This window comes from Emys orbicularis, chromosome 12, assembly GCF_028017835.1.
Source record: "Emys orbicularis isolate rEmyOrb1 chromosome 12, rEmyOrb1.hap1, whole genome shotgun sequence".
In the NCBI taxonomy this organism is placed as follows: domain Eukaryota; kingdom Metazoa; phylum Chordata; order Testudines; family Emydidae; genus Emys; species Emys orbicularis.
Window position 1 is genome coordinate 1,931,836 of NC_088694.1, and position 12,138 is coordinate 1,943,973.

Sequence of the window (12,138 nt, forward strand, 5' to 3'; positions counted from 1 at the left end):
GTAAGTCTTCAGGACCCAGTTTAGTCAGAGCACTGTACAAACAATTCCCAGCTCATCCTCAAACCCTCTGAGATATAGCTCCATCTTAGTAAGCACAGTAGAGGTGGGAGAGAGCTATGATCAGAACTACTTCCTAGCTCCCAGCAGTGCTCAAATCACCAGGCTATGAGGACCCCCAAGTACTAGTTCAACTTCAGCCAATTCTATAAACGTGTTATGTGTGCTAACATCAAAAGCAAAAACAGGATATCATTTGTCAGTGCAACAGTGGTCACATTAAATATTAATAGACAAATGAGTGATGTAAATTCTTGGCTTTTATTTGGAGCCTTTTAACAGTTACAGTAAGAATTGTCATTGCAAACCAGGAATTTTGAAAAGATTGAACAATTAAGTTAAAAAAATCTGAGTGCACACCTGTAAGACACCCTGGGTACAGAAAGACAGATATAAGCTTTTGGTTGTTCCATTTTGTTTGTTTCAGATAACCGATAAAACTACATCTAAGAAAGGTTGGTTGTTTTCTGAAATAGTCATTCCAGCAGAAAAGCACTTAACATCTATCAGCCAATGCTGTACCAGGTCAGAGCAGTCACTTGAGTTTTAAGTTTATTCTGGTCATCTGCTTTCCAGCAAGGAAATTATAAAAGACTGCCCAAAAAGTCTATGATACAAACTTGTAAATAAGTTACCTGTATTATGAATTTCCAAATTCTATTTATGACTTGTCATTTCTTGGTATATTAGGGAATGATTCAGCAATCTGAAATTTCACAGGACTTTGACTTGCAAGATTCAAAGTCTTCCACATTGAGTTGTGGTCAATTTTGTAGTCAAGGAGCACTAGTACTATTTCTACGATTCCCATCATTCCTTCCTTTTTAGCATAAGAGATTTGTTTACTTTTGGCAGAAGCAGAGGTCAAATTGATCACAGCGCAACTCATCTAGTGTCATGGTAAACCTGGATCCATCCTTGCTCCTCACCAGGTGGGATCTTGCGATACAAAGGTGAAACCCCAATGATCCATAGCACGTAGCTGACCCTTCACAAAATGTGGAAAGCCTAAAAATGTAATTTCCCACGGCAGGCAGGTCCCACAAGCCACATGTTGCTACTTTACCTTGAGTATGCAGAAAGGATAACAGAGTGATGGACACACTTATCAAAAGTTGAAAGATAGTAAGTTTTTGACCTCATACCAAATAAGTAATGGTAGAGAAGATTTTATGTGCATCAAAACCCCATTTTACCAATGCACTTTCACACTGCAGTACTAGTTTTGTTGCCATCAATAACTATTCCTTAGGCTAAGACCTCGATGGACCATTCCAAAGTTTGCCAGCATGAATACTGGCAAGACTTTGGGGGATTTATCCGAACTTTTAAAAGGCTAGACATGACACATTAGCATTTGTTTCTGCAGAAGCTAGTTAGTTCTTGTCTAACATTAAGGCTTGGCTCACTGAAACTTACGGCAAGCTTAACAAGATGACTAAGTTACAAGATATTATGTTTGCTCAGAGAGGCTGGTGACAGAACCTAAGGTCAAAAACATGGTATTCTTTTAACTTTGGTGTTCTAGTAATGCAATGCATTAGACTTCACAAGTCAGATACAAAGAAACAGACCAATGTTGCTGTTACACTGCACCACTACATTACACCAAAGGAAGGGGAAGCCTACAGTCCAACTATGATTTGTATTCACTGTAAGCTTAAGATACCAAAAGAAGTTCTCTCCCAACAGAATACAGGGGAGCCCCAAGAAAAATTAATGCAGCAGTAATTTGAGCAAGGAATGGAGCTATGATTTGAGGATGAAGGCCAATGTTGCAAGTTGTGTAGCTTCAGACTGAAAATACCAGGATCCTTTGCTTAATCTAATCATATCCCCAGAACATGACGACTCCAGCAGACATGACACTCTTGAAATACAGAACTTTATTTAGAAACGGCTTAAAGTAGAAAAAACCCGTCAAGAAAAATCCAGGTGGAATATGGTTTTTCAGTAAAATGGAATTTTAGGGCAACAAAAGTCTAGAAGGCCACAAGAGAAATAGCACCACTGGAATTTTAAACAATGGCTAGTTACTTGCTTTTTTTTTTTTTTTTGGCATTCACTGAAATTGGGTTTTCCTCTGAATTTCACAAAGATTCATGCAGTACACAACAGTTACCATAAAATGCTCGCCTGCTACACACATTTTAGGACAAGCTACAACCAGAAACCAATGCATACAAGCATATCAGGACTGATCAGACTCAGTGTGGGTGGATCAGATGTCCTGTGGGATCTTGCCAAACACAAACAGCAATGAGAGGAACTTGATAGCAAAGGAAGGGACAGTTCAAGAATAAAGTATCTTAAATATTAATATTAAAGTTAGTCTGGGTACTGTATTTTCTGCAACAACATTAGCTTTTCTATTAGCTAACATATTTGTTTTGTCCCCAGAAGGTTACTGTACTGGCAAATATCACTATTAAGATACACCAAGGGCTGAGGAAGACTTCCCAACAGGCACAAAATAGGTATATCCTCAACCCACTCACTCCCTTTAATACAACCGAGACACTTGCATAACGCAAGTTCTGTTAGATCCATTGGTTTAACCAGTACTCTAGGATGGGGGAGAGAAGAGGAAACCAGAAACAAACATACCAGAAAGGACACCACAAAAATAGAAGGAGACAGGACAAGTAGAAAAATGATCCAGAGAGTGAAGTGAGAAACTTTTGAAGAACCTTCTAGGCAATACGACTAGATCCATGTTATTTCTCAGAAAATATAGTACACGAGTTTGGCAAAGTTGTTAGCCACAATGCCAGAGAAGGATTTAGCACTCAAGGTAATTTGTACACGTTTGTCTGAGCTCTTCATACTCCCTCCAATCTTATGACAGGCAACATTAAGGCCTATTTTGTCATTGAGAACTAACAACTTAGTGAGCGGCTTTACACAGGGATGGAGTTTTATTTTACTAGCCCCTTTTGAATAGTCACATTGCCGCACAAGGCCTCCCAGACAGCAGTGTAAGTTAGACACTTTCTAACCCCAGTATGAAGCACATAAAATCTCCTGTCACATTACTTTATAATTTGGCATATGGAAGCATATTTTAAATACTCTTAAGGCATTTTTATTAAAAGTTCTCTGCTGCAATTTCACATTAACGCAATCTTTCTGTGAGTCAGTGTTTAGTTTCTCTATTACACTCCACCTCAGTAAGGTACAGAAGAAAAGACTTTCCACAAACCAATGTTTTACCAGCAACCAAACAATTCCGCAGCAAGCTTCAAAATATTCAACCTTATTCCCTAAATATACCAACTAGATGTTAATACTGTTCTGCTACGAAGTGAAAAAGAGCTCCTAACTCAAACCCATTGGAAAAGAGTAAAACTTCTGCAAAGTGCACTTTAAGAAGAGGTACTTTTTGCTTATGAAAAGAAACCAGTGAGTCCTCTAAGAATAATAAAATGGAGTATTTTACAGTTAAGCACATGATTTGGGGCAAAGAATTCTGATGTTCCTGCTCTGCTGGTACAGTATATGGACTGTTAATACTCTTCTTGTTCCTCTTGTGGTGCTCCTTCGTCAGGTATCACAAAGCCTTCCTGAAGGGGGAAAGAAAGACTGTATTAATGGAAGCAGATGTCAAATCAGGCCCACTGATCCAGCTGGTTGCACATACCCTTCCCTGCAGTTTTACTTGGGATACTGTCAAGGAGGTATACATTCACTTATGAAAGACCAGTTATGATACTAGAAAGATTTTCCCTCTCAAATCTTGGATCCAGTTGTCACGAAATTTCAAGTAGTTTTCTATTCAGACAATCTCCGGCGTAACCACAAGGATACTATCTAGAGCTTTAGTACAAAAGATGCCTGCCCCAAAGCACATAGAAGAAAGCAAGATTGGGCACTGGCCTCATGGAAGACTTCTAGTTAGAGAAAATTCGCCTGCTTGCCAACTAGTATTTATGTAAAGGCAGACTTACATCTGTTGCATAAAGAATTTCCACAATCCTCTGCAACACTGGATCACTCTCCCCTTCATTCTCTTGGCAGATCAATTCGATATTTCTCAGTTTGCCAAAGTAGAAGTCCCTCTCCTTCTCCAGATCTTCAACAGTAAGTTTCAATACATTGATCTGCCAAAGAGAGTCACACATGATCATTTCTCCACCAGAGAGAAGTCCACAAAGCAAGATTCTCATAGTTCACAAAAAAAAGCAGATTTTTGTGATGTATGAGAGCACTTTGGGCATAATCAAGAACTGCATTGGTTTATTACTGACATTCAGTTTAGCTTATATGTTCTATTTCTGTGCTAGACATCCAATTCACATAAGGGGTGGTCCTCTTTGCAAATGTTAAGGGATCACTACTTCACACAGATAAAAACCCAACCATCTGCAGGGCTTATTCTTTTAGAGGCTAAATTACCATTTACATGAGGTCAGTTTAGCTTATAAGAGTGTGACCCATGACATCTCACACTGACTACTGCAGCATAGCAGCAGCCGTTCATAGTTTAACTGCAATGCCGCTAGATGTCTGCAACAGCACTGCAGGATGAAGTATCAGCATGTAATGGATTTAAGTTAGTGTGTGTGTATGCCATGTTGCAAAAGGAATTTGAATTATTTGCTAAATTTCCAAGACCCAGTCATTTCTTAACTTAAAGATTCGTGTAGATTAATCTAAAGCACTTTCACTTAACCTGACAGTCCACAGGTTTAACACTCACCTGCTGGATCAGCTCTGCTGATTCATCCTCTACTATTCCTACAGGAGCCTTTTTAACCATTCCAGTGCCAGTTTTAGGAGCTGCTGTGGTTCTCTGAGTAACAATGGGCCTCTGAGGAGCTAGAAGGTAAGATGCAGTGTTAATTCTTAGCCTAAGCATTTTTAGAACCAAGTCCCCATAGGAGTTATTTCCATCCATGCTTAGATAGAACAGTGAAGAATTTGAAAGCCAGTGTAATGTAGCAAGAAATGCCCCAAGCTCCCCATGTGAAGTGTCCCTTCTCCCTGGCAAGGGTGTTGGTACCAATCATCGCCATTTTCTTTAAGGAAGAAGCATCTGTTCTTGCAGCCTTCATTTCTGTGGCTCCCAGGTAACTGTCATCTAGAAGAGGTATAGCAATTCTAATGGTTACACACTATCTGACTTGAAGATGCCTGCCATGCCAAACCAACAGATTAAGTGTCTCACATGGAAAAGAGCTTCCTAGCCTCCATGAGATAAGAAGTTTAGCACTATAGTGTGATCTCAGGCATACGTATCATGATTTGATTCTGTGTTTTGAGAGACTGGAATCTTTGTGAAATAGAAGAAAGCTATGAAACTACCACAATTTAATGCACTGAAATTAAGCAATGAGTCAGTTTTGCTATTTAGGTTATTGAAGCTCTTATCAATTAGAAAGACTTTCAGAAGACCTTCAATGTTTCCTTTACCTGCACTGCCGGAACTGAGAGCTTTCTTGGGTTTGTTCAGTACTGGAGCAACAAGGGTAGGTGCTGTAGCTGTTTCTTGGCCTTGTCGAGCCGCAACAGGGTCATACTCTTTCCCATCATAGTTTGCATCAAAAAATTTTTTGAACCACTGAACAAATTCAAAATTGTCCTGAAATTTTCCTTTCACTAATTTGTCCACAGGAATTATCTGGGGGAGGGGAAAATAAAGCTGGTTAAACAGAGGGAAACATTCTGAGAGTAAAGAGCAAGCTCTACAAAGTCAGATTGTGCTCAGGATTGTGTAAATGCAATTTGTAGTCCAAGTCCAGGGAGGATTTCTCTTATGTATTTAAACACAGGAGTGGTCAAAGATTTTTCTCCACTAGTTGGAATGGGGAGATAGTTGGACCCTTAAAGTTAAGTGGCGACTATCACATCTTATACCATTAAGCAATAAGAATTTCTGCAATGAGTTCCAATGTCAAATTTGCTCCTCCTCTGCTGAAGTCCATCCATCTCTCCCTACTCTAATATCGTAACTTCATTCCAAGTCTCACTTGTTGGCCCACCTCCACACACACTCAACACCCAGTTTTGGGGGGTTCCTCTCTCCCCCACCCCACCTCGCGAGAAAAAAGCCAGAGAATTATTAAAAACCTTTTGCCTATAGACAACAAGTATGAGGTCAGTCCAAATGGGCAATGACCAAGGCTAGCCATCTGATGGTTATTCAGTGATTTGAGACATAGCAGTCCAGCCCAGTTCTTACTAGACAAGAACTGCACAAACTAATGCAGTTGTCACACTAAATAGTAGTCTTAGCCCATTCTCTATATCCATTCAGTGCACCTATCTATTCACCCTTAGATGAGGTTCCCTCAAAATAAGAGAACATTGAAATGTGAATACTGAAACCTTGTACTGATATTGCTATGCAGTACCCGTTACAGGAATAAACTTCACTTTCCATGAAAACAAAGGTTATTCAAACTGTGAAGCACCACTTTCACATGTCTACTCTACAGCCGCTTGGAATTTGTGGGAAGAAGTAAAACTTGCAGTCCTTGGGATTACCATACCAATTGGTTATGGCCACATGTCTGGCACAAACAGAGCAGGAAGCTCTACTGCAGTACCTCAGAAGAGTTGTAACAGTAGTCTGTAAATAAGCATGTATGTTTCAGGTAGTGAAACTCATTCAGTTAGTAAGAGCCAGAAATCCAAACCTAGCAGCTCAATTTCCAATTTGGGGAAGTTGGAAGGGTAAGTGCTTCATCTAAGCTGATGATTGGCAGACACCCAGATGTAAACAGAAATCCAGGTCTAAGCCATAGGGTTCATACAGCTGTGCAGTTGGCAGTACTGATAACCTGAAACTAAATTGCATGCACCCAAGTGCAAGGAGAACCAAATACAATTCCAGCTTACTTTGTCAACACCCATTCGCTTAAAACCTGCTTGTAGAATCTTGAAGTTTTGAATGTATTCATGTTCCAACTTTGCTTGAAATTTCACTTTCTTGAGTGCTACAGAACCAGGGAAGAGCATGTCCAGAAATTGACAGTAGGCAGCACCTGCCAAGAAAAACAGAATGTTTCCATAAGCCATCTTATACCAAGAGAAGTTGGGAGAGGTAATATCTTTTACTGGACCAACTTCTTTTGGTGAAAGAGAGAAGCTTTCAAGCTACACAGAACTCTTCTTCAGGTGGAGCTCAGAAGCTTGTCTCTTTCATCAACAGAAGTTGGTCCAATAAAAGACATGACCTCACCCACCTTGTCTAATATCCTGGGACCAACATGGCTACATCATCTTATTCAGTCAGTCAGAAGCAGAGACTTCTGGGCAGACTATTCACTGCAAGAGAGAGGAAATATGAAGGATATAAGATGGTCCCTGTTATGATTTGAACCCTTATAACATTGCCTCCATAATTCACTGGGTGAGCATACTAGTTGGACATGTAACTAAGATCTGCGCCATGACATGCCTGCAACAATAAACTCAGTGGGGTTGCGTGGGATAGATAACCTGTCATATTCAGCTAGGCAAGAAAACGTGGTTCTCTACCTAGTGAATAAATTAAAAATAATTTTAGAAATTAGAATAAATAAATAAAACAAACAGCACTTATCCATAGCCCTTGGTGCCCTGGGAGTTAAAAGGCCATATCAATCCTCACTCCCTAACAAAAATCCAGACATAATAAAAGTAACAAAAAAGCCAGTGCTTCATTCCACCCACCTCAAAGACCTCTCATTCCCTTCCAGTCCCTCCATAACTACAATTAGAACTTGCAAGGGGGGGGAGAGGGGGGGAAAGCCACTCACCAAGAAAAAAATAGAAATCTTTCCCCATTAAGTATTAACTTAGATTCTGCAAAGATTTTAATTAAAAAAAAAAGTTTCCAGCCCTTATTGTTGGCTGCAGAGGTAATATGTATTTAGTAATAGGTTTCGAAGGTTAACTAGCTAGAACAGTTCAGGCACCTACCATGTTTGTGGCATAACTTAGAGGGGTTATTTTTTTTCCTGACATACCAGAGGAGTCCATGTCCACATTCACTGGTGGCAACAGAAGCCAAACACCCTGAACTGTCATACTAAGACAGGTGGTACACTTTTGTGGAAAGTTTGTAAGAAGTCTGTTTAACTGCCAAGAACATAGAATTCCAAATTCCCTTTTGCCTTTAGTCCTAATGTGTGGTCTTGTCATGCCACCTGCAGCTGTTAGGAAGGTGGAGAATGCAGGAAATTCAATCAGGGTGCTGTTCCTGCTTGGGAGCTCCCACTGTCTCCTCCTGTTATTGGAAAAGAGCTTCTTCTCCCTTCTCCATAGCCTCCTGATAGTGCAAATTAAGATAGGAAAGAAGTGTCTGCAATTGAACCCTCCAGCATCTTTTCCTCCTATTCAGTGAATAACTCCAGTGTCTGCCTCTGCTGTTCATGACATTCCCCAGGAAGTTGACACGACCAATCAGTTTTCATCGAACAGCAGTGAAGCTGTTTCATCTTGCTTATTTCACTCTGTAGAGAAATGAGCAGCAGCAGTGGAGAGGTCTGTCTGCAGACACTGGAAAGTGACACTACGCAGTTTATAGCAAGTATGCATTTGAAAGTTTTTCTTTGCAACTGTGAGTGGTAGGATCTAAGACCTTTAAAAATAAATAAAGCTTCTGCAGAAGCTGATGTAGGTTCTCTCACTCCCCAGGGCGAAGTTCTCATGGAGTTCCAAATCTTCTGGTCCTAAATGAAAGTCACCAGCAATCCAAAAGTCTTTATTCTTATTCGGATTTAAAACCTTGGACACTGGGTAACTCAACTCTTTGGTTCTTGTAACTCTGTACTTTTGGTTCTTTCTACCCTTGCTGACCATTTCTGCAGCATCTTATTAATAGCACCTCATTCTCCTTTCTGCTTCTCTGTAATAGTTTGCTTCCATGGATTCAGCCACAAACTCTGCTGACAATTCCCAAATGTACCTCAACTTCTCCCCCTCCTTTGTCAAATCAGGAAATTTCATGTTTCACACCTACTGAATGTCCTGCCACGGTCTCAAACTCACCTCCTAGAACTGAACTATTTTCTGCTGATCCTCTCCACCTTCCTTATCTACCTACCACTACCTTTCCTGTGTCCCATGCTCACAACCTTGGTTTAGTCTTCAACTCTTTTTCCCTTCCCCATATCCTGTCTTGAGGTCTGTTACTTCATTTTTATCAGCATCAAAAGACACCCTTTTGTTTCAATTTCCAGAACTAATTCCTTTAAAATGTGACTCTTCAGTACCATAACCCTTCTCTCCCCATCCAAGTCTATCCAAAACACCACCATATCAAAATCCTCTCAACTCCAACTATATCACCTCAAATCCCCTTGTTGGCTTTGCCTCCTTACCACATTAAGTTAGAGCTCCTTGACCTCACCTTCAAAGTCCTATCCATCTGCTGTCCCAGTTCAATCCTTAAGCTCCTCCCAAGCTTCCCACCTTACTTTTCTTTTCATCTTTTTAGTAACCAGCTGTTCAGAGAAGTCAGTCACCACCAACATTTATAAACAGTGGCCACAATCTAGTTTCCATCTTTCTCTTGTGTTGACATGGAAAGATGCTTGGAAAGTCTACTTCCTGTCCATGAAAGCCATTTCAATTCCTTCTTTAGAATTCAGTTTCTCCCAGGAAACTTCCCCTCTCCACACCAATGATATTACTTTAGTCTCCCTTCCCTGAACTTTTGTCCTGTATCTTAAAATACACCTTTCACATTAAATGCAGGCAAGTTATAATGCAAAGTGACAGATTAACTCTGACTATGGATTTGTCTATACTAGGATTTTAACCAACCCTGTAGTTATGGCAGTGTAGAGGCGTATCATAACCATGTTTTACAATTTCCAGCTTTAGCGCTGTTGTCAAAAGAAATAGCCTTGAACTTTCCGCTAAATTGCCTATGTTCTAAGGCAAGAGTAGAGTGTACAAGTCTTCAGGTTCCACAAAGCTATAGAAGCAATCCTTTGTACTCACAACTAGGAGCTATAGTTTGGGATTCAGGGTTGGCAAGTCTCAAATCAAGCAAGATCCAGTGACAGACTACTATATTTTGTATACTTGCAGTCAGTTACTTTGCACACTTATTAACCTTTTGATAGTAACCATCAGAGAGATGCTCTTAAAACCCCTAGTAGTGCCCTGTCAGCCCCCTTACCCGAGCACAGGTGTTCAATCTTTGTCTGGTTCAACTGCAAAGACTCGTTGATCCAGGCAAGCATGTCATGTCGACTCAAGTTATCACTGGTCACTGAAGTAGAATACACATTAACTGCCATTTTCTGAAAGATAGAAACCACAGATGAAAGTTTCATACTAAAGTATGGTTAGAATACGATCCGCTACAGACTTGACTCATTAGAACAGTAGTGTACACCCGGATTTACACCCTCCTGTTGCTACAGAGAGCAGATTCTAACACTGCCAGGTAACAGAACTAGCTGCTGGAAGTACCTCACATCATCAGAAGCAGACAGGAGTTGGTTTAGTATTTTGTGAAAGACATGCCATCAGGTAGTGGCAACCCAAACTTCCCCTAGTATGCTTCCACCCTGACCTAAAGGAACCATCTCTGTAATGAGCTGGTTCAGTCCTCTTGTCCATCTCCCCTAAGACTGCCCAAAAGGATAGTCCACTATACTACTAGGTTTCAGAGTAGCAGCCGTGTTAGTCTGTATCCGCAAAAATAACAGGAGTACTTGTGGCACCTTAGAGACTAACAAATTTATTAGAGCATAAGCTTTCGTGGGCTACAACCCACTTCTTCGGATACTACTAGGCAGGTTTCCCAGTGGATTATATGGTGTGCACTCCCGAGGGCTGAGGCCACTAAACCATTCCACAGAATATAAAACCGCTGTTCAGAGAAGCTGCTCACCAGCAACCTCTCTAAGCAGTAGCCACCCTCGAGTTTCCCAATACAAACCCTCAGGGAAGTCACCTCAGCAAAAAGCAAGAGCCGCTCAGAGTCTCTTTTTCAGCCTGACACGTGATGTAATTGGTGCTCCCCCCCGCCCTGCAGGGCCGCCGGAGCGGGACTCGTTTTCCAGACCAGAAAGGCAGCACGTCCGTGTCGGGGAGATGCTCACTGGGACCAGCTACTAGTTCCCCCGTGGGTCAGTCACCCCTGGAACTACCCCGCAGTCCCACCCTAGGGAAGGGCACAGCTAGCGCCCCCCCCCCGCCCATTTCTCACCTCTCAGCCCACGGCGCGGGGCCCCCGGGCAGCCTGCAGAGAAAGCGGCGGAGGGCCCCACACCGCCCCCCGCAGGGCCCGGCCACTGCAGCCCCCCCGACTGGGCGCCTCACGCGGCCGCAGCCCCCCCCCCGCCCTGCCCGCTGGGCGGCGACACGCGTGTCCTGGGAGCGGAGCAGCTGCCCCCACAGGCCAGGCCGGCCCGGCGCGGGTGGGGGCGCCTCAGGCAGCGCCCCCGGCCCGGCTCCGCTCCGCCCCGCCCCACCCCCGGGCCTCGTGCCGGTCCCTCACAGCCTGCCGGCCCCTCCCCTACCAAGCCCCCCAGGCTCGGCCCCTGCCGGCCCCCCCCAGGCCAGGGGCCCATCCCGCCCGCCACCTCCGCGCGGCCCCCGAGTCCGTTACCTGCCCCCGCTCTGCCCCGTCTCCTCCGCGTTCAAACCGGCCCCGCCCGCCTGCCCGGGAGCAGCACGTCACGCGCACCGTACGTGCTCGCGTCACCACCCGGCGTCCGTTACAGCGAGCGTCGCTTGTCACCTTTCCTCACGTTGGGGCGGGGCGGGGCGGGGCGAGGAGGGAAGTGGTTACTAAGGGGCGGAGCCGAGCCCTCGTTGCTAAGGCGCCGCACGGCCTCCTTTTTGGGTCACGTAATATTATTTAGCCACGCCCCCTCGTTGATGTCAGAGGATCGGTGGGGTCGGGCTACCTTGCCAGACTCCGCCCCCTTCCGGGGTCATCCCCGGCCCCTCCTCCGCCCTTAGCGCATCACTTCCCCCCCGGCTCGCTGCCCCCCCACCCCACTGCCCCGCAGCCCCCCTCCGCCCTTCTGTCCCCTATCCCTCCTCTCCCCTGGCTCACTGCCCCCCAGCCCCTCCTCCGCCCCCCCCTTAGCTCATCACTTCCCCCCCAGCTCACTGCCCCCCAGCCCCTCC

The 12,138-nt window shown here is 43.7% G+C and overlaps 1 protein-coding gene across 3 annotated transcripts; it reads right to left on the reverse strand.

Moving 5' to 3' along the window:
• Positions 1 to 2,118: 2,118 nt before the first annotated feature.
• Positions 2,119 to 11,681, reverse strand: MAPRE1 (microtubule associated protein RP/EB family member 1). Of its 3 annotated transcripts, none has more exons than XM_065414203.1 (7): positions 11,612 to 11,681; positions 10,172 to 10,295; positions 6,898 to 7,043; positions 5,470 to 5,677; positions 4,757 to 4,875; positions 4,005 to 4,157; positions 2,119 to 3,620 (listed from the first exon to the last, which is right to left on the reverse strand). In XM_065414203.1, the coding sequence occupies exons 2-7, from the start codon at positions 10,290 to 10,292 to the stop codon at positions 3,564 to 3,566; spliced, it is 804 nt and encodes a 267-aa protein (XP_065270275.1). In that variant the 5' UTR covers positions 10,293 to 10,295; positions 11,612 to 11,681; the 3' UTR covers positions 2,119 to 3,563. The 3 variants fall into 3 exon arrangements, with proteins under 3 accessions (XP_065270275.1, XP_065270277.1, XP_065270276.1); XM_065414205.1 differs by having other exon boundaries at positions 10,172 to 10,264; positions 11,612 to 11,675; XM_065414204.1 differs by lacking the exon at positions 11,612 to 11,681 and adding an exon at positions 10,955 to 11,038.
• Positions 11,682 to 12,138: the final 457 nt, after the last annotated feature.

Coding starts and splice junctions, on each gene's coding strand:
- MAPRE1 (XM_065414203.1), bottom strand. CDS start 10,292: ATGGCAGTTAATGTGTATTCTACTTCAGTGACCAGTGATAACTTGAGT. Junction 5,678..6,897: donor AGCGAATGGGTGTTGACAAA/GTAAGCTGGAAT, acceptor CCCCTCCCCCAG/ATAATTCCTGTGGACAAATT. Junction 4,876..5,469: donor TCTCAGTTCCGGCAGTGCAG/GTAAAGGAAACA, acceptor CTTACCTTCTAG/CTCCTCAGAGGCCCATTGTT.